General features: G+C 40.2%; 1 protein-coding gene across 2 annotated transcripts; it reads right to left on the minus strand.

The window, feature by feature from the left end:
* Positions 1-286: 286 nt before the first annotated feature.
* Positions 287-19228, minus strand: alx4a (ALX homeobox 4a). Of its 2 annotated transcripts, XM_075459759.1 has the most exons (5): positions 19146-19228; positions 18870-19061; positions 9661-9980; positions 5755-5883; positions 287-5149 (listed from the first exon to the last, which is right to left on the minus strand). In XM_075459759.1, the coding sequence occupies exons 1-5, from the start codon at positions 19219-19221 to the stop codon at positions 4829-4831; spliced, it is 1038 nt and encodes a 345-aa protein (XP_075315874.1). In that variant the 5' UTR covers positions 19222-19228; the 3' UTR covers positions 287-4828. The 2 variants fall into 2 exon arrangements, with proteins under 2 accessions (XP_075315874.1, XP_075315791.1); XM_075459676.1 differs by having other exon boundaries at positions 18870-19228.
* Positions 19229-23162: the final 3934 nt, after the last annotated feature.

Raw genomic sequence — 23162 nt, forward strand, 5'->3', positions numbered from 1 at the left:
CACTCTTTGGCCTAGTCCCATTTCAGTCTAACCTTCCCTTTTGCAGAGGTAAAATGCCCCTTTTCTTTTCCAGATCAAGGGGCATTGTTAAACGCCATGCAAAGGAGCGCCCCAGTAGAAGTCTTTCACCACTAATCCCTGAAAGAGAAGGACCTCCTTATATATGCAAATGCGGAGGGGGGAGTCGAGCATTTGTTGCTCGCACTTCAATGGGCACGGAATATATTTTATAACAAATAAATATGAAACCCAAGTGCAATAACTTATTGAACTTTAATCACACAAAACAACACAAGCATGAGCAGTTTACACTCTTACTTCAAAAAGGCAGCTTAAAGCCACACAAACAGGTAAAACTTAGAAGAGCTGCATATCAAGAGAAAAGAAATGTTCCAACACGTTGCTGGAAACGCAATTCATAACACCAAATTTACGGAAGTGATACACTCAAATACATGATAAATTGACTCAAAATAAAACGGCATCAAATTAGTACAAGTTTTAAAGAGATTTATGACACTTCATTCTGCATGCACAATGCACATACACACAACAGCACACATATTTATCATATATCTACTCCTATACTGATTGCTTGACTTCAGTAGTATTAGAAAATGAGAAAAGTGGACAGTGATATCTGTCAAGGCTGGATTTATGCAGCACGAGGAGGAAGAGACTTTTTTTTTCATTTTTTTTTTCTTTTACATGAAGCTGGCTTGCTTTTACAAATGGTAAAACAAAGAGTGCACTTTTTGAAGAGGATGAAGACATCACACGCGATGTTTCAGCCTAAGAGCGATGAACTTTAAACGGACAAAAAAACAGCGAGTCTATATTCTGTAAACCTGAGCAACTCAGTGAAACCATGTAGAAGACAGACGGGCCATCCTGACACACAATACTGCAGTCTGCAGCTTCCACATAGCTCAGTGTTAATTAAAAAACCTGCCTCGGACCCTGCAGCTGAGGGGCTGCAGCTTTGGGCCAGTGGACACAGTGGAAGTGAGCGAAGGGAGAGGCACAGTGCAATGTGAGTGATGGGGGGGGGGGATCTTTGAAAGCAGAGCCATGACAGCTGAGGGGGAAGCATGTGTGAGGCATGTTTGTTTTGCATTTACCCCCTGAGCGCAGCTGTGTGCACTGTCCTTTTCCCAGAACACCGGAACACAGCAGACGCCCTCACAGCTCGCCCTCCGTCCAACCCCTCAGCTAGAGCACACATAGGGGCCTCATGTTCACATCTGAAATGATACTGTCTGAGTTCTGTTCTCTGTGCATGCACATGCCTTGGACGGGAGAGGATGTAATTTGGATGACTTCGGGGTGATCTGCTCTGCTGACAGGTTATAGCCTGCACTTTGCTTTTCTGACCAACCCCAAAAGGACAGTGAATGTGGTTTAGTTTAGGAAATTAGCTATGGCTGTTCTGCCTCGAGGTATACTGCGAAATATCGGGTTCACTCTCTGAGACCATGAAACCCTTTGTTATGCTTTGGGCCAAAATCAGTCTTTGCAAACAAATGAAGAAACGCTTAACCTCGTAACAGTGCACAGGAAACCCAATTTGCTATTTCATATTACACATGTTTACTTCCATGACATCTGAATAACTTTTAGTTTTACCTCTACCTTCTTCCTCTTCCCACAAAAGAACACAGACGTATTGTTCAAGTAGTGACTGAGGTGAACAAGGAGTAAAAGCTGTAACCAGAGTACAGACACAGAACACAGTCTCTTTTGGATTCTTTTAGGCATGTTTGTAATTTCACTAAAGAAAAAAAAATGTGGGTTTTTTTTTTTACCAATGAGGTTAACCCCAAGCTTTTGTGGCCTTTACCCATGTCTCTATGCTGAGACTCTGGGACATGCATTTTGCTTCTCGTTAATGTAGAGAATTTCCAACAATTTGTCACCAATTTTAACAGCAACTTAGAGCGTTAGTCAGAAATATTGGAACCACTGAATTATAAGCACATTTTGAACACTGATATAAATACCAGTGAACCTATTTTGTTTTATCATAATATTTTTTTTAAAAACATGCTTCTTGACAACAACATAAAAAGTGAATTAGAAAATACAAACTGCTACTTTGAAAAAAAACATTTAAAAAAGACTCTAACTTTCAATGTTTGTGTGACCTAAATAACCAATAGTTAATGGTTTTACTGCATAAGGATTGATTGTTTTCTGTTTCATTCTGACGGTGATGAAGACAAGACAGCTCTCTGATACTATCAGAAATGATATCATTAAGAACAATTGCTGTTGATATGCTGTTGATAAAAACTGTTGATTGCAAATTGCTGTTGCGAAGGTTTCATGACAAGGGAAAGTTCTATGAGCTGCACACTAATCAAAAAAGGCTCCTTCTGTAAATAAACCACAGTGTTTCTGTGATGTTCTATGGAAAGAAGAAACCACCCTCAACAAAGTGAAGCCAAGAAGGAATAAAACAGCCAACCTATAGTGAGACACAGTGGAGGCTGTATCATGCTTTGGGGCTGTTTTGCTGCTACTGGTGCTGGAAGCAAAAAAATAGAATAATAATGGGGAAAAAAAAACATCAAGGGAACGATGAAGAAATCTTAGAGAGAAATGGGTTACTCTTAATAGTAAAATAAGTCTGACATGAAAGTTTTGAAAATAACCCGAAGCACACATTCAGCAAGAGAGAAAGGTTGAAATGGAAAAGACTGTTTAAGACCAGCAGTGAGTCCTGATCTAAGTCCCCTTACATATGTTCGGAGAGAAGTTAAATCTGCCACTGAGAAAGAATTCCTGCAAACTTACTGCAAAGAACCTGGACACACAGTCATATGGTAAAAACTACCCACAATCGAGAGCAAGAAACCTCCAGACGGCTGCCAAAGACTTTTAGAGACTATCATTGTTGTCAAAGGTTCTGCAACCAAATGTTAGTGCCCAGTAACCATGTTGAGTTTGTTGTTTTAATCTGCAGTTGTTACACAGTAGATTAATGCCTGCTTTAAAAATATTAAATATTCTGATCTTACTAAATGGGTTTATTAGCATTTGAGTCTGAATTCTGTCAAAATTCTGTGCTTACAATTCTGTGGCAATATCTCGGACCTTCACTATATGTCTCAGGGTTTGTTAGGCCCTTGTACCCTCCTCTCAGGGACACCTCACTTTGTTGGTTGATTCCCTGTTTTGGTCTGGGTCTCAGGACGAAACATCTAAATGTTTTGTCCTGAGACCCAGATAGCAACCAGCACATGTGTGCTAAAAATATATCTGATCTCCGGTTATCTAAAGGTCAGTTTCTTGCACAATTATTTTTCTGTATTAATTAAAATAGTTACGGTTATAGAATTAGATATTTGACTTCTCCAAGACAGTACCACAAGTACCTTGCATTATTTAAGGTTGCAAAATCCCAAGCTAATTTGCAAGGAATTAAAGTACCCAAAAACATGCTGAAACTATGCGTCAGTTAGCCACCTGACAACAAAGATATGTAAGTTGTAACGGAGGCATGTTCTTTTTGTGGGAAAACCAGACTGGAGTGTCTGAAGGTGGAGGATAAAGCAATAGAAGTTATGACATTAAGCTGGTAAATTGTTTCATTTGACAGGAGCAATTAGAAAAAAACGAAAAGAAATACAATTACAATTATGCTGCTGCTGCTTCATCACTGGACTGCTCTAACAGCCAAACGCAAACACGTTTAAGTCCAGAAAAGGCTGTTGAACACTGACGTCCTTTCAATGCTTATAAGTGTCAACACACTCTGTGTAATACCCACCAGCCTTCACTGTTTCAAAGGAGGCTTCTGCTGGTTCTTGTGTTATTTCTGGCAGTCAAACTGACTAGTAGGCACGTCTTTCTCTGAAGCCTGTGAGACATGCAAGGGGCCACAGTTGTGTCCACTTGGACACTGTCCTCTTAAAAACAGAGCTGGGTCTGTTTGGAGACTGGCGCTCCCAGGCTCTCCAGCCCAGAGAGCAGCAGGCCTGCTGTGCACCTCTCACACTTCCTCCTCCATGTCTTCCTCTCTCTGGGCACCAGCGGGCTGACTCAGTGCGGCAGGTGGATCTCTCACCCTGACCACACTTAAGCAAACCACATTTCATCTACTTGACTTTTAAATGAGAGAACAGTTTTGATTTGCCGAAACTTGCACCCAGAGTTGGTTATTTTAACATTTGTGTTGAAGGTGAGAAGCCTCTCAGTGTAACAGATATGCTGGATAGTTTTCTGAAGCTTTTTATTCGCATCAGCATAACTTAAGCTAATCCTGAAAAAGATTCCTTTAGAATAACACTTATGTGGCATAAAACAACTAAATCTGAATTAAGTATGCTTGCTGAGCTATTTGTAAAATCAAAACTGCTGACAACCTCTGAATGGGGAGAAAATATCAATAACACATTCAAATTTAAATAACAAAGTAAGAATAAAACAGCACCAAACTAAAAACTGCAGACGCTGAAAGCACTGTACAAACATAAGTCGCTGTATTTGAGCGAATAAGTGCATGGATTTGATTGAAATACTTAAAGCCTTCTTTGTTTTGCCTATCTTCAGCGCTACACTGCAACCCCTGCTATACAGTACAGCATCACCTCCCAGCCTTAAGCACTGTGTTTGCTTTCTCCCAGCAAAGGCACTGAAAAATGGCATCACTTATTTTGCCAAATCTCTTATCTCTTTCTCTTTCCCAAATCATTTTTTGCAGCATTTCTGAAGGTAGTCACTGTTGTCTGTAGAGATTTGATTTTAGTGCGCCCTCACTCTGTGCTGGCTTTTTGTAGACATCTCAGAGGTCAGCATGGTCCTCCATCCAGCAAGCATCCACGCATCATGTGGCCCAAGATATGGCTGCACTGTGCTCTTTGGCTTTCATGCGCAAAGCGGCGATACTGGAAGACTTGCGGTCAGGGTCCATGTTGAGATCATATGTGTTGATGCCTGCAGCCATGCCAGGAGATCCCCCAAACAGGCTGCCCATGTGAGGCTGTCCCACATGACCTCCAGGGTTCGGTACACCCAGGAAATCAGACATCCCACTGGCAGAGTGAGGGTGAGGTGTCATACAGGGAGTCACTGTGTCGCAGGGCACGACACAGCCTGGAACAGGAGACGCCGCACTGCTGCCACCGATCCAGGAGGGATTCTGAATCTGAAACAAACAAAGTTTTTATTATCTAAATGATCAGAGGCTCATCTGAGCTCATACATTTTTACATGTTTCCTGAGAAAATTTCAAATCTGTTCAGGCTGTTCAGTCCTTTATTTAAGAGTTATCTAAACATTACTGTAGAACACATCGGGTGTCATGTTAAAGTATGTTTCCCTGCTGTCTTGCCTTCTTTTACCTGCAACAAACCTCACCATTTATCTAAAAAGACACCGTGTTGTCAAAAAGTCTTGAGCCATCCCTCATTTCTTTATGTAGCTTTCTTGTAATCTTTTAAAGTGGTCTTAATCAATAGTTATCTAATCTTCTAATTTGAAGGTCAAAGAGGTGCCGTTATCAGTTAAAGATAAACATTTTCAACTGATAACTGCAGCAAAGCTATCGGTTATAATTGTCAAACGTCATTGTTTATTAGGAAAAATCTAAATATAATGTGCTAATACGTGACTGAATGACAAATTTTGAAACACATTTCATCCAATTTCTATCCTATGTTCTGAGCAAACAGTAAATATTGTGTCGTGACAGAGAAAATAAATCTATGTGGGTTTTGTAGGCTGGGACGTGTTAAAGTGCTGATTCTTTACCTGTGCATAGTTCTCAGGACGTGTTAAAAGAGGCAGCTCATAGGCAGTTGAGAAATGTGTTCGGACCTGCTGCATCTGGCCAAAGCGCTCCCTCTTTCTCCATTTTGCTCGCCGGTTCTGGAACCATACCTGCAAAGTGAAGATGACAGAGTGTCATAAAACTGCCAGTAGTGATTGACTTTTCATCTGCGAGAGCAAGGCAGCTTTCATCGTTTCATCTGGAACAGTGTATGTGGTCAGGGTGAAGCTGAAGCGTCAGAAAATGAGAGGTGGCGTGCCCAAACGGTGAAGAATTCTTTCCCTTCAAATCTAAAGGAAATGCTCTTCTATAGATACAAATGTAAGTTTCTGTTTCATCTGGAAAAATTATCCCGTGCAGTGCTGGCAACAGAATGATATCAGCAGTTCATAAAAATATTCACACTTCCAAACCTTTGTGTGAACATGAATTGCACAGAAATGCAGTTTAGCAGGAGCTGAAGTTCTGTGTGAGACGACAAAACACTGGAAATTGTACAGACAAAGATGAGGGGACGCAGCTTATAAACAGTATACCACAGACTTCCTTTGAGTTGAGGCTTACGAAAAAATGTAAATAGAATCTGTCGTCTCACCTTTGTTTATTTTTTGTCTGTCCAGAGTGGGTGCTTTTTGTTTTCTGTAATCATCTTTGACATCTCAGTCTAACTGTGTTGTTTACTGAAAGCATTAGTATGTTTGATTTATCATCAGAGTATGTGAAAGCTATCTAAATATGTTTCTTTTTGGTGGGTTTAACATGTCATCTGCCATGTTTCTTATCAAAACCGTGGGTCCAAATTTAACGATTTGTAGTACAACTCTTGACTGTCCTGTTGCAGCCGCCAGCCTGGATTGATTTTAGCAAAAATTGTGCAGGAAAAACTTTTCTCTCTGACGTGTTTCTGATATGATGCATCCGCTCTTTGCCCAGATGCTTCACTAAGGGGGCAGTGGGGGAAATTAAAAAGTGAGATGGGATTATAACTGAGGTTTGTTTGCATTTTCCTTTTAATTTCCTGAAGCCTAAAAATTCTGGCTTGGAGATACTGTCTCCTTCTAAATTAAAGAAGCACACAGACTGGAGGACATAATCCTTCTTTTCTTGGTGTTTTCATACATTTTGCTTTGCACTCAGGGTCAAAAACCCCCATGCAAGACGGTTCCCTGAAAAAAGGTTTTTCTGGGATTCTAATGGTTGTGATAATCATACATTAAAAGGTGTTTCTCAATTGCTTCCCAAAGTACAGCATAGCCAGCAGCTCTTGTGAGCTCAGTCTGTTGATCATTATACAGGGAGAACATAATTTTGTGTTGCACACACTGCGTTGTGACAGTAATTGGTAAAGACCTTGACAGCTTAAGTAGCTGGTAGACTTTCAATGAGGCTTTATTTATGTTACAGCCCCAGAGAGAAAGAGCAGAGAAATGCCAAACTGGCCCCAGCAGGAGAGCTGTACAGGGATGAAAACACTTTGAAGTAAGAGTGCGGCTCAGAGGATTGATAACCCGCCTCTGCTGTCAATCATTTCAGACTCCTAACCCAGTAAGATGAAATCCGAGGCTGAGCCTGGCTTCAGTTTTCCAGCACCCTCAAAGCAATAATAGTACAACTGAAGCACCTCTGACCAGTGTTGCTGTTCATTATATGTACGATTGTTCTCTTTTTATCCTAAATCCCTAACCACATCATTTGTTATCCCCCACGTCATTTAACGGTGAGTGGAGGACTGAGTGGACAGATACAAAACAAATATATCTTGAATTTAATTTCAAGGCAACGTGTGTGTTGTGCTACAAACATTTTGTACACCCACGACTTTCTTTTTGTCATTGTTGCATTTTAAGATCCTTGATTGTTTATTCTACAAACATAGAAATGACCTATCACAAATTGTTGTGATATCTTCAGTATTTTGCAGTATTGCAAAATACAAAGCAGACAAAGCTCAATTTAGAATTCCAAATGATTGCTCTTAAGATACCTTAAACTACCAATTCATCATGAAAATGGATGAAAATGTATTTCTATTCATTCGTAGTTTTGATCTCATACAATCCATCTTCAATTTTCTAGTACTATACTGAAGTATAACATGTTCTTGGCTAAAATGATTTCATGGCTCTTCACCCTCAGAAAAAACATCTCCTCTTAGCAAAACAATAAAAAAAACTTTACAATATAATATTATGTAGTTGCTGAATTTTTATGTCTCTAAGCATTCTTGTAAATCTGCTCTGAGCTTGCCTCCCCCATCTCTCAGCGCGTCAGAAATCTGCTTATCATCTTTCATTTATTGGTTAGTATGAACACCTGTGTTTCTCTGTTGAACTACAAATCAGATACCATCTTGGCTCTATGCAAGAACAGCAAATCCGAGCGATGTGATGCTACTGCAACCCTTGACCCATGACCCCTGACCTTCCCATGTAGTGTATATGACTCAGATCTGAACTCACCCTCTTCCTTTGAAACCCTGAGACTGAAAAAGCAAACAACCCTGGTCCCTGACGTTGTTTGACTAAAAGTCTGGGTTTTTAAAATGTTTTTTGTGTGTGTGTGTGTGTGTGTGTGTGTGAGAGAGAGAGAGAACCATTAGGCCACGAGGTTACTCTCAGTTTTAGCAACTAAGTTTTGAAGTAGGCTTTTCATCAGTAGTATGGCCTCTTTCTTAACATTTTTCCACCCCAGATGTCGATCTGATGAGCTGTGAGTCCATCCTTTTGCGTGTGAATGACCTGAATAAAGCACAGAACCCCGTTCTCTGACTGACAAGGCATCTTGTTTCTTTTATCTTTTTAACTTGAGTGTTTAAGAGGGCCGCTGGGAGAACTGACGGCTGTAAAGCTGCATCCATGTGAAGCAGGCAGGCAGGTCTGTGATAGCACTAGCAGCAGAGCGGCATACCTTCAGAGACTCCAGGTTGAGTTATAACCCTGTGGCTGCACAGACTTCCTGTGTTTCAGGCTCACTGCTCCAGCTCATCATGTTTAAGCTCAGTTTTAACTGAGTTATTTTCCTATTCCATTTGCACCACTGACACACATCAAAAATCCAGCCAGGATATTGAATCTATGTGTTGTGTTTTGCAAAAGCTAGGGGACATATGCTGAGAAATAAACTTGAAATATTAGTCACCAAGTTAATCAAAACCCATGGGAGAGGTTTCACACCTACCCTGGAGACCACAGCAGGGACACATTCTTGTCTGAACAGGATGTTAATGAAAGGAAAACACTGAAAATCCTGGGGCTTTAGATGTCATCCACATCCAGCCCAAAGACGTGGTACAGAAATTGTGGAGCTCTCTTTCTCTGCCCACTCATGTTGGAATGCATTACAGAAGTCATGACCAGTTTATGTGCTAATCAGGCCAGAGGATCAGAAGGACGCTGTATGGTTCAGGCCAGACTGACACTACCTGATACAAACTCACAAATTCAGGAAACTCAACCGTTAAAGTGCAAAGGAAAAAGCCACCAGGATGATCCCAGAAAAAAAACACGGCAGTCATATGTTGATGAAAGTCTGCTTTGCCGAAACATATGAGGCCCAGGCAGCTCAAGCCCCCTGGGCCCCCCTGGCCTCTGCTAGTTCCCACTCCCCCACTCTCTCCCGCGACTCCCACATTACCAGATAAATCTCTTGTGTTGTTCTGTGAGTGTCGTTATCTCTACAGAACTACAGATGCTGAAGGATCCATTAGATTGTGTTGTTTAAATCCTGTTCTTTTGTGATGGAGAGTTTTTTTTCTCACAAAGTGATAGCACAGGGTTGTAATTGCACGAGGTTGTTGCCAGCATTACACTACTATAAATGGATATTTTATATTATTAGAGAATACTGAATCACGTTTCTTGCAAGTTGTGTTTGTTGTCCTGCCTTACCTGTACACGTGCTTCAGTCAGGTCAGTCCTCAGCGCTAGCTGCTCCCGGGCATACACGTCAGGATAGTGTGTCTTCTGGAAGACCTTCTCCAACTCTTCCAGCTGGTAGCTTGTGAAGGTGGTGCGATTGCGTCTCTTCTTGCCTTTGTTGCTCTCACCACCATCAGCCTTGTCAAGTGGGCTCGCTAAGTCAGTGCCTGGCAGCCTATCTGAGGCCGCCTTGACACCTTGATCCTTAACAGCCAGGTATCTGGTGTCCATTCCAGATGGGTCTGAGTCCGGTGCCAAATCAGAGTCTGTTAGACCTGAACTGTCTTTACCTGCAGAGGTAGGAAGAATATGAGAATTGTTAAATCAGATGTGTGTGTTGTTTTTTTTTTAAATACTTTTTTGAGAACAAAAGGGCGAGTGACTGATGTTTTGTGACCCGGGGCCCTCTAAAAAACGTTTCCCACCAGGAATAAAGAAAGTGCATCCTATCATTTCCATCTAAAGACAAACAAATAGAAAATGGAAAAACAAAAGTGAGCATCTGTTCCTCTTGCTGTGCATTCAGAATTGATGATTCATTTGTCAGATCAATATTGTAACTCATGAGGGTTTTTTAGGGTGGAACAGAAGAATTTCTTGCTCTATGTGAGGAAATTCTGTTGTGAAATTTGTTGGTGTGCAGTGGTGAGCACGTGTTTGTCTGTGGATGGCCTGTATAATGGGTTTAGTTGTGGTTTATAGATCATTCTGTCATGCGTTGGGAACCAGAAACACTCACAGAAAGTTGCAGATTGTTTTTACGGCACACACTCTTCAACCACCAGCATCCTCGGCTCCAAGATACACACACACACACACACACACACACACACACACACACACACACACACACACACACACACATTGCTCTTTCTCTCCGTTCCACTCAGATCCTCTTTAACTGCCTGACATGTGTTTGGAGTCTATCGTGTGGCTACAAAGTCACCTGGCACCGAGACTGTCACAATTAAATTGATGTTGAGTAGTTTCCAGCCATGCAAAACTATTTTTAAAAATATCTCTTTCTTTTTCTGTCACGCACACACATGATTTCTTCATGGCTGCATTTGAACTGTGAAACTGGTCTGTGATCATACATTTCCACAGCTTTGTCTCTGCCAGCTTTCTTTTCTGACCTGGCAGTTCCTTTCACCCTGCTGCTGCATCCCAGTGAAAAAACTGACTGTAAACGCATCTCAGCATTAATACACATTTACATAATGGCCCAACTTCATGTGCGTGCAGAACATGGCTACAAGTTGGTCAGTGGGAGCCATTTCACAGTGGTGGTAACTCATCTGCTTGTCCATTGATTTGTCAGGTTAGAAGTGTGTGTGTGTTCATGTAAACTTCTTAAGATCTATTTGTCTTTGTGAGGCAAAAATTGTCTTTGAAGGATATAAATTCTCGTCATTTTATGCATACTAGTGTCAAAACTGTATTTTTACATGCATAGAAATTCAATTATTCTGATGGCAGAGCCAGTGCAAGATATAACTGTATGTACTGTAAAATAGTACTTTATGATGCTTCTTGTCAAGTTATTGCTTAGTGGTAAACTGTTGGATTTCTCACTGTAATATTATTTTTATTTAAATGTACTGAATTGAGTGTTTTAATGTGACACATGTTGTGATTTAGTGCAACATAAACTGAACTTAAATCAATCTAAATAAATTAATTGGAGGAACAGAAACGTGCAGGCAGGGTCAAAATTACAGAAAGCAAAAGAAACCAGCTCTCAGTACTTGACCACAATTGTATAAAGGAAACACTTTTCAGCAAGCACTAAATAAACCTTGATTTTGATGCTCAAGTCTGGACACAAAGCCCTTGTTTTGTTCACTCCATCCAAAGCTTTATTCAGGACAGTTGTCCATGCAGTCCATTCTCAGCTTAAGTTATACTGACGAATTTGATCTTATTCAGCCTTGCACGAAGAGAGAAAAACATGTCCTGCTACACAGTCTGCATTTTGCATCCTCGTCCTGGAGAAACAGGTAACACACCAGATGCATTTCAGCCCTAAAGGATTCTCTGAAGTTCCTCTGCTCAACAGACTTGGACATGGACTTGTGCTTGTTCATGATTAACAAATCTTGTTACGCTTGAAGGGAGCAAATGTGTTTTTATCCCAGTTTTAATGTCATTAAGTTATTTAACCATATTTCGCTGGCCAGCACTCACAGTCCCCACGAGGCAATAGCTCTCTGGCTGTTTGAAATCAAGAGGCCTCTCAATGATCAAAGGCAGTTGTTTATATAGCAACGCTGATGTTTTTTGGCAGGACTAGATTATTGTGACAGTCTTCAGCTTTTTCTCCGTGCAGTCTGTTATAGTTGTGAGATTCTCCAACACTGCTCAAGGTGGGCAGCGTCAGGCCCTCCTGCAGAGAGAACGCCATATGTCTGAAGAGCAAGCAATGCTGTCAGGATACGATCAAAAGCCTGTGTTAAAGTGTTGAAGACTCTGATTGATCGTCTTCTCCTTTTAACAAACAAAAAAAACTCTCTTATGATTTCAGCTTGTGCCTGCGCTTCTAAATGCAGTGTCTCCAGCACAAACACATTCCAGTAATAATCCAGCAAATTCACTAAATGCTACGTAACATGTTTTCAATTGCAACCACAGAATGTTCTATTTTCACTGCTGTGGATCCAACCATCAGCATGAGGTCCACTTACTTTGCACAGCGAAGGGAAACGTGTCTACAGCTCTGTGTCAGCACAAAGAGAGTTATGCAGAAAATAGATGCATACCAAGTCTCGAGAAGACACTGAACACTGATTTCCAGGTGAATATCTCCAACTGACTACAGAACTCTCAAACGCAACAGTTTAATATTTATTCACACAACGATGTCACCTCACACACCTAATATTGCGAGGTCGCGTGGACATCAGTGCCAGAGTTCTTATGGGCCAGACAGCCAGCGCTGCTGGACAGCTAATAGTGCCACTCAGTTAAAAACAAGGGGGAGACATCAAAGTGCAATTTAACTGGCTGTAAAGCGACAGGGCACCTTCCCTGCCTCTTTATTGACTGAGCGGACTGGGGTCAGCTTACTGTGTTAAGAGGAAACACTATAAATTACACACCACACAGTGACTGAGAGAGATTAATAACATGTTGGTCCAACTGAAAAAAAGAACAATTTGATGTAAGAGGAAAGAGAAAGAAAGTGCGAGTAGAAGGATACTTGAGGTGTTTTTGCTGTTTTACAAGCTATGGGTGTAATGAAATACATGAATTTGGATGTAATACTGAACTTTTTTTTCTGAGACGCTTATACCTGATGTTCTGTAAGCTGATGGACAATCACACAAGAAAGATGTTCATCATGAGTCTTTTTTACACTTTAACTTAAGTATTACACTTAGGCACTCTGCTTAGTCTATGCTTCTACTCAACAAGGTTCAAGAGATACATAAGTATGTGTTATTATTTTTACTACTAGTCCTATTTTTGCTGCCAATGCTTTTTACAATTACATTTTATCACTTCAAAAAGTGATAAAAAGAGTATTTCTATCACAGATTCCCTTATTTTAAACCTGCAATAACGTATTTGAACCATTTGGGAGCAGCAAAACAAGTTGTAAAAAAGTTTAATTACTTGCAGCATTCGCAGTGGATCCCTGCACAGTGAGGAATTTAAATTCAATATGCCCTCTTGTAACTAGTTTTGCTCTGTACCGACTCAGTAACTGGCTCCTCAGCTGCTTCATCCTGCACAGTTAAATTCTGAATCTGTCATTTGATTGTCACTGAAAGTCACCCTTTCCCAATTGTCACATTGTTTGAATATATTGTCTCAATAGAAATATCTATTATCCAAGCATTAAAGATCTCGGAGGTGCGATCAGTATTTTTGTCTTCTTGAAATCTGACCTCAAATCTCGTGGATTTACAAATAACACTAAGACGAGCAGCTTGGAGTTAATGACCTCTTTGCTTGATGTAATGTCTGGTGCAGTTGATTAAAACATTTTAAGACTATACACATGATATACATGTGCGCGCGAACACATTACATCTTTACACTGCTGCCAGGATTTAGAAACAATTGGTGACTCTGATGAACAAATCTACAGAAGATGTCACAGCATCTTGTTTCTTCGTGATAGGTCAGATCACCTTAAAATCTAAATGTACTGAATGATCAGAGCGATGATGTTAAAAAAAACTGTCAAAGACAAATAAAGCAAAAAATAAAGAATTTTCCCCACCTCACATTTCTGTGATGTGATCAAAACAGAAACACACTGCCAGAGAGTTTTGGCGTAGATGTAAATAAAATAAAGAAACTCTGAATGTTAAAAGAGCAGCTCGAGAGAACAAAAATGCAATTACGGTAGTTTCCACCAGCCAACTTTGTGAAAACACCAGTCCCAATAGTGTGTCCTGAAATAACAACCCATAATCTCACAAGTTTACAAGTAGGAATAAAAAAAAAATGCAAATGATCTAACAGCAAAAATACAGCCAGTCATTCAAAGACCATCTTATTAAGTGACCATTAGCTAAAAGGCTTAACCCATGGAAATACAATACAGTAAAATACCATGACACGCCAATAAGCAAGTGCTTGCAAAACATAATGTATGAGACTTTTTGTAGGTAAATTAAATGGCACATTTCCAATACAAGCATTCAGTACATGGTAAAGTAGCACCAAGAAAGATGAAAACTTCGACAACCAAGCAAGTAACTATTCAACTTGTCAACTTGAACTTAAAAAAGCAACTGATTTTCAACTGTGAAACAATTTTCTTCTCTTTAAAAAAAAAAAAAAATCTGAAATCATGTAATGGGTGACATTTTGTGATGCTCCAGGACTTTGCATGATACCTTTAAATTTTTTTTTAAAAACCTCTGAAAATCTTACTTTGAAAAATAATCGAGGTAATTATACAAATTAAATAGAATAGTGGAAAAAGTCACCTCCATCCACATTAGATAATAAAGAAGACATTCTGAACCAGTCTGTGGCCTCGACACAGTTGTGGGTCTGTATAAGTGTTCAGTTTGCATGAAGCAGTGACAAAGAAGCCGAAGTCCTGGACTTCATGAGATTTTTTCCCCGGCTGCTCTCACTCGGCCATGCAAACTGAGTCTAATGTAAATTACCCTGCCAAACTTTAGGCTAAAATGGTAAAATGATCCTGAGTCCGTGTCACCTCCACTCATGTCACTGGCTTGCTGAAGTGTGCCTCAGTTGTCTGGGCTGCGTGGCTGGTTCCTATTACACCCTGCTCCAACCAATCTGCACAGACGGCCATTATCGGAGGCTGAAATGGCTGCGTTGGATCAAATATGATAAAGGAAAAAAAAACTAAAGGCCAAGGAGTGACAAAATATCTGAAGGCACTTAGATCTCACCTGAAGACTTCTCTCTCCACCCTGTAGAGTTTGCAATATCAACACTTGGAGGGCAGCAGAACTCAATTGTCTAAAAAGACAAATCTCCTTCTTAACGGGAACAAACAGCACCTCTTTATGTGTTCAAGCTGCACCATCATTGTGTCACAGGGGCAAAGATGGCAAGCAACAAGAGACATCGTCCTGTTATAATAAGACCTACAAGTCCAGCAGCAGCAAAAGCAAAGTGCTTCACTCCAGTTAAACTGGAGTCTAACTCCAAATGTTGCAAAGAGTTGACACGAGGGAGTTTAAAAAGAGGGTTTCAAATGGATTTTCTGGGCTGTGTGCACGCAGGAGGACTTGCCCTCTTTTCCAAACAGATGAGGCCAGGAAAGCCGAGCTAAAGGTCAGCAACCCTCAGACACCGACAGAGGACACGAACACATCAAAAGAGGAAATCTCTGGAGGATCACAAAAACATGCAGGTGGCTGTTTCCAGACCACGGAGTGACCGATGGAAGTGTCCCCAGAGGCCTACTTTTTTTTTTTTTAACACTCGTGAAGTCCTCCTACAATTTGGAAGTTATCTGAAAGTTCTGAGGTCCTTTTCATCTTATAGAGTGTTTATGCAGCTTTCATTATTTCTCATAGAAAACTTTTGCCATTTAAGTCTAATACAAAGCACTTAACACTTAGCATAATTACAATTAATGTTGCCAATTAAGTCCATTTTCAGTCCTTTTTTCTCAAATAAAAATCTAATTTGCCTAATTTTGAAGCAATTTAAGGCTGCTCTAATCAAAGGAAAAGCTCTGGGTATTTACTACTCTTTATTCTATTCTATTCTATTCTATTCTATTCTATTCTATTCTATTCTATTCTATTACCCCCCCTTTGTTTTTCATGCTTTTGACCCTTTACCTAATATATTGTCTGGCAGGTTCAGTCAGTCTGTCAGCTCTCAGCCTGAGCTCAAAGATGTCCTCTCTCCAAGAACTGCCCTGTTGATTTCTTAGAGCACCGTGATTGGCAGCGAACTGAGTGTAAGCAATATGTTTGTGTTGACTCCAGCGTATGTAAATGTTTATTAGTGCCAGTTCTGTTTTCAATCAGATGAAGCTGTCTCAGCTGTGGCTGACAGCTTCAGACCGGCCGTCACAACACCTTTGATTGAAGGGATCAGACCGCAAATTACAACAACACATCAAATCTCCGACCATTTGAAACTACCCCAAATACAGTTTCGATAAAATCAAATGAACAAGGACGTAAAATACCCTGGCATTTTCCAATAAAAAATACAGTAAGAATCATTTAGCTATTTTTTTTTTTTTTTTCTTCCCTCCACTGCAAGCAAGTTCGGCGTATTTTACTGTTGCCTTAAATTCATCTCCAGTCAGTCAGGGCTGTAGAAGTTAGTAAAACCCTATCAATCAGTGATAATCACAAGCAAAGCAGGCTCCAAAGCAGAGACTGTGCATTTCTTAGGACTTTAAAGGTGCGCGAAATTTTCATTTCTTTCGTATTTCTGTGAAATGATCCTGAAGGAATCCACAAATTAGCCTAAAGCAGCGCGTCTTCTTTTCCAAAGCTGAGGAGGTTTGTCTGTGCGACTCAAGTCAGTGGGAGAAGGGAAATAAAAGCAAACAAAAAAAAGGTTTGACATCTGAATCCTATTAATGGCAGAGCTCCTCTTGTCCGTATGCACCGAGATGTTTTTTCCTGCCTTCTTCTCAGTGAATCCGGTCATTAAGCCTTGTGGTAAAACAACGACCTGCACTGACATAATCCAATCTTAAAAAAAACCTCTGATGGTTAAATAGTGTTTTTCAAATTAAGGAAAAACTGGAACTGATATCTCATGTCATTTGAATGGTTTCACCCAAAATTGCATTCACTTTAGATGTGCTGCAAATAAAGATATCACGATTTTCCTCCCCAGGCTGAGACCATTAACAAATAAATGACGCAGGAAGCAACTGAACAAGTAAATAACTATCTAACCAAGCAAATAAAGGAGCAGTGAAATGCTCCTTTATTTTCTTAATTCTTATTTCGATATTTTTTTCTTTTGTCATGGTCTGGGTGAGGAGTTTCCAGTTCAGTTTGTCCAATAACTGTGCTTGTTTACAGCGCTGTATAAATTTTTTTTTCAATCTCGATTTAGCGGATCTATGTCAAGGTTAATAGGTAATAAAAACTTAACAGCCATTTTAAAAGGCCCATATGAGCTTTTGAAGAGATTGATCTCGGCTCTTGACATTATGAAGCCATAAAGCGGTTTCCAGAAAGCCGAACTGTCAAAACATCATTAAACTATTCTTCAAATTCAGGGTAATTCTGATGGACAAGCAGCTCGTGGAGCCCTAAGAAAAAGGGGAGCATGACTCCACACGCAAAAGCAGATGATTACATCAAAGGATTTGCTTTTATTGTGATTTCATTTTAGATATTATTTCGGCTGTTTGTTATTTTCTACAATGCTTCGTGTTGCATTAAATTGATTGAGATTTTTTTCGTTGAAGTGTCTGTAATTTATTTTTTTCTCAAGCCAATATTTTAGGGCCTGCGATCATTCGAACCATTAAATCTTGCTCTGTGCAAAACACCATCAATGAAACAGGATTGCATCTGATTACAAGTAAGTTTTTTTTTTTAGTTTTAAGTCTGACGGATCATCGTGAAAAAGCTCACCAGTGTTTAATCTCTGAGCTCTACAATGTAGCCTAATGATGAGGCCGATGTTCCTCCTCAACACCGAGAAACGCTTTCTGTTTTTCCTTCTTTGTGCCCTGATTTGTGTCACTTTGATGGCTTGGAACACTATGTGTTTGTTTGTTTTTTGCGCAGGTTTGCATTCCATGTTGTCCAAATTCCAGCCATCCAAAAAGAGGCGTAATATCCTAGACAAATCGCGATTAATGTCATTATATTTAAATAGATATTCATTTCATATATATATATATATTTATGTATATATATATATGTATACATATATATATATATTGGTGATATATATGGATGTTTTTAAGGTAAAAGGCGACTAAATGCTGTTTGAAAGTGGCCGCCAACCTAACGAGGGTCAAAGTTTTATTCACACCCTCATCATTCACCAATTACAGCTGCCCCCCGGCGCAATTAAATCTAATTGGAACCAATCAGGCACCGCAATGAAATGAAAATATCAGTTTGGAGCTCACTATTTGTGCCATCTGAAAACCTGTTAATTCAATTGTCCGACTCAACTCCAATATTATGGATTGTAATGCAGATTATCGCATTAAATGCGCCCTAATTTAATTCTGATGCCCTAAGAGACAATTTGATAGTCAGGAAGATTATTTATCTTCTCAACCGCGCTACGCACAAAAGTGTCGGGCCACGTCTTTGGGAGTCGGGACGTCCTCTGTGCCGCTGCTGCGCCAAAAAAAAAAAAAGCTTTAGGGATGGCGGGATGTGCGTGGAAAGTAAAAGGTTTTCATCTAGAAAACTGGTTTGGGAAAACTGGTTTTATCTGCCCAATAGTGACAGGAATTTAACTCCCGAGCAGGTCACCACAGACCACTAAAGGGGCCAGTTTGCGCGTCTGTCCCATCTGCGATCAAATCTTCCAAACCATTCGTACTAGCGGATTTTGGACAAGTGGAGCAATGATTCATGACTGACAGGATGAAAACACACAATGTTGACTCAGTGCAGAGAACCCCACCACCACCATTGGACTGTGTTACTTTATTTCACGATGAAAACACTTATCAGATTTAATTCTCGGCTAATTTTTTTTGTCTCGCCTCATCTTTATTTGTCTCCACTCACCATAGCAGGGGATGAGCCCTCCGTTGTGTCCTCTCTCCTGGTGCAGTTTGTCCTCCTCGGGGGGTGTTTTGCAAGAGGACCTCTGCATGAAGAGGTGGTATTTGCTGAAAGAGCCTTGCCCAGCTGCGGCGGCATCCAATGACTGGCACTCCTGGTGGAAGGGGCTCCGGGACTTTTCTCCGTAAGCCTGACCTTTGTTGGACAGGAAGGCAGTGGGGCTGTATTTGGTGTCAGTAGCTGAGAATGTCCTAAAGAGGTCCGTCTGGTGTTCCCTACCTTGTGTAGCAGAGGGGCTATAATATGAATCCATGGATGTCATATCGCTGTATGAAACGCAAGTCTCGGCGTTCATGCCTAAAAAAAAAGAGTCAAGGGGAGAACAAGACCAAACTTTTTCCTCCCTCCCTCCCTATCTCTCTTTTGGAAAAGGAAGCACAGAAACCCCTTCCTCTACCTCATTCAGATGAAAATACACACGCACCCAGAGACTGCAGCCCACACCAGACCGCAGCTGGGTTTGGTTATAAAACGATTCAGATCTTTTCCAGGAACCACTGCCGTTGACCAAACACTCCAAACTCCCTCTCAGGTTTGAGGAGAGTTACACAAACCCGTCTTTCCTCAGGAGGATGGTACCCAGATCTCCCGGCTTCAGGACCTCTCCCAAGTGATTATGCTGATGACATGAACGAGTTAGGTCACTTATTGACTAAATAGAAAAACGAAGAAGAAAAAAAAAAGGAGAACAGGGAGGGGGGGGGGGGTCAACACATGACATTAATGCAATTTGGATATGAATAAAACCTATGAGTGACGGCACTGGGGCGGAGAGGGCACAATTTTACGCTTCATTCGCAATGGTTCATCAATCCATATTCAGCTCATTGTGTTCGCGTCCAACTGTGGCTTCTGCGCGTTTGAAAGTTGCAAAGAGTCTTTTCATGCATTTATTATAAACCGAAACGAATTTTAGAGTCACTTGCATCTTAATTGTTCATTTCAGACAGAAAACAAGAAAAAAATTTAACTTAAGAAGATCTGTGTGATTTTAATAAGCTTAGAAGCAACAGTATAGCTTCCAAATAAGTTCCACATTATATTCGACAAACCCCACAATCTATTAATTTTGAATTACTATTATTTGTCCACTAGCGCAAAGTGTTGTCTTCTCCACTCTTGCCGCTTGTTCCGAATGGCACACCATGATCCAGTCGTCAAACTGCGCTGAAATTCTGTGCGATATCAGATATAGATAGACAAATATAATTTTCTAGCTTTGGCAAGCGGCCGCCTGTCACCTCCCGGTCTGTAAATCAGCTGTGGCACCATAAGCTACCTACTCGGATTTTTTTTTCAAAGCGCGAACACTTTGAGTACAAACAGACTGTGGGGTGATTGGGTTTAAAAATGTGTGACAATGCAGCACATCAGTGCGCAGTATGAGAGTGGGTGATAATAAACTATTATAACAGTGTTCTGTTAGCAGCGATTAAGAACTTTTCTTAACAATTTTTCAAATCAGCTTTCTTTAGCAATGTTTTATTTCAGATTTTATACTATTGTAAATGCACTAAAATCTTATTTTCAGTTCAGTTTTTTAGTACAAACCTTTGTTCGTGTGTAAGAAAGATTTATTTATTCATTCTATTAGAAACCTTAGAATACCACTTTCCAAACTACAAATATTGTATTCAACCGTTGTTCTTTTTTCTTTCTTTTTTTAAATTAGTCAAATCTGAATACATTCACTGCCCTGCAGACAAGAAAATTCACTTCTGTTGACTGTTTAAGCTTCAGTTATATTCAAAAGCTACAACTTCCCTTTTCTGTTAATCCATTTCTAATATCACAATCACATGTGATTAGTCCAGTCATAAGGCATTTAAGCCATCATTATCATTTACAACATTTAAATTTTGAAAAGTTACTCATAATGCACAACCAAAAAAAAATAAAAATCAAATTTCAAACATTTACATCTTTTTATCATTTTAAAATTGACTAAATAAGAGACACTTTGATGCCTCGCTTGCTGGGGGTGTTTGTTGATCCTCTCTCAGGGTCCACACTGACACTTTGCCGGTGGAAAATGAGAAAGAACTGAACATTTTCACAGAGCAGCAGCAGGCGAAAAGAAAAATGACAGCCTCACAGCAAGAATCTATATGACGGCAGGAGAGACACAAATGCATTCACACAGTCATGCACACATGGTGGACACATGAACGCACACATGTGTGGGAGAAGAAAAAAAAAAAGAAAGCAAGTGAGTGAAAGAAGAGTAGAAATCTGCTGCAGATACTTGATTGAATTCTCAAATGAAGTCCATGAGACCGAGAGGTGTCCATATTTCTGATGCTCATGCTCTGAAAACCTGGCTCACACTTTCACTGACTGTCCCTCAAGGGGGAGGAGGGTAAAATGACTTAACAGCAGTTTATGTTTCATCCCTCACACTCAAACAAATATCTCATTACTTTCAACTCTCTCCCCATATGTCAGCAACATGGTTTATGGCAGTGAACCAGACTTAATGATCACTTAGCCAAAATTTCAACCTGCTGGAACAGTATACTTTCTGTCTGTGCTATTCTTAGAAGAGAGCCGATGTTAGGTAGCATATAAGAAAAAAACTTTATGATTGCAGCGTTTTTTTTTTCTTTCTTTTGTGGTTTACATTTCGAGGACTTCTTTGTTAACTCGGCTAGTTGTTGTTTGTCTGCAATGTAGCTCCAGGATGTCTGCAACCCCTGAAAATAATGTGTGCTTTATATTTCCTTTGGCATGTTTTGAGTTTGGCTCATAATTTGGGCACAGTCGCAGTAGGATCTTTTATTTCACATGAAGAAGAGTTATATGATAAAAAAGCATGCACGGTGTCTTCTTTTTTAAAACATGGTCGGGTGGGAACGTGAGGGACTTGTGGACCGCGCTACAGAAATATTATTTACGTGTCAGTTTTCTGGCGCTGTGAGTGAAAGCTTCCCCCTGAAAACAGGCCCACCTGCAGTGAATAATGGAGCATTAAAGCACACATAGACTCGCACACTATGAGCATGCGTGCAGGCAATAGCAAAGAGAAAATAAAGCTCTGGCATCACATTTACCACCAGAATCACAAGTTCAGAATTTACAAAGATTCCATAGGAAAGAGGTCACCGCTGATGACAGAGGTTGAAAATTCAAATTCTCTGACTGTGGTGAGCAAGACTTCGGTGAACTCATACTTTACGTCTGCTGGTTTTTAAGGGAAAAGCGACAACATGATGATTGATCATGTTGATTAATCATATAAAGTGTTTTATTGTATCTCATCAAAGAGTCAAACATATTCACAGGCAGCAGGAAGATAAAAACAATCACGATGAGAACTGGCTCATTCTTTGCTGATTCATTTTAACATAGATATATAGCATCATTTCCTGTACTTTTTTTCTTGTGCATATTGATTTTCCATCATCCACATGTTTAAATCGAAGAACTTCTTCTGGATGATGTCAGATTCCCAACTGAAAGGCCTCTTCTAAACTAGCTGGTGGTGTTTTACTGTAAAATCAACAGATGTTGTTCATTCCATAAAACTCTGCTCAGACCACACAATAGATGGGGCTGACATATTAAAAGGAAGTTTAATTAAGCCTTATACAAAGAACAATATTCCACCCAGGAAGAGAACATGTCGGCAGACAGTTGGTGAATTCTTCTTAAGCATTTCTCGTCTCCGGATACTTCCAAACTAAGACTGTTGACTCACAGCCATGACTAATTGTGTAGGAAGCCGCGTGTAATTATGTTTTATTTGATGTATTTTCCGCCCTCTTACTGAAAAACATAAAGACATGGTCTTAATGGCACAAAGAGTAAGACTGTTGTCATAGTCAGTGACCCTGCATTGGCCCTTTTGTATGTCTTGTTTTTAAATGTCTATTTTCACTGAAAAGACTTATGAGACATTTATGAATGTGGAAGTTAAAAAAAAAGAAAAGCACAAGGACATGGAAGAGACATGAGCCCACATCCCTGCTGCACTGACAGCATTAAACTTTAGCCTCTCCGGTTTGATTTTGGCCTGTGGCAAAGTAAGTTGATTGAGGCCTTTGATGGGCATTTAATACACCGTGGAGAGTCAGCTTTGTTTGGGAGTGGAAACGAACGTAAAATGGAAAGCGGGACAGGAAGGGGAGAGGCCCACAAGGCTGATCTTATTTAATTTCACATGAAAGAGACATTTCATCTTCAACAAGGCCTGTTTACGCACCTCAGAGAATAAAAACACACACTTTCTCAACATAC

Source organism: Odontesthes bonariensis, chromosome 1 (genome assembly GCF_027942865.1).
Source record: "Odontesthes bonariensis isolate fOdoBon6 chromosome 1, fOdoBon6.hap1, whole genome shotgun sequence".
Lineage (NCBI taxonomy): Eukaryota > Metazoa > Chordata > Actinopteri > Atheriniformes > Atherinopsidae > Odontesthes > Odontesthes bonariensis.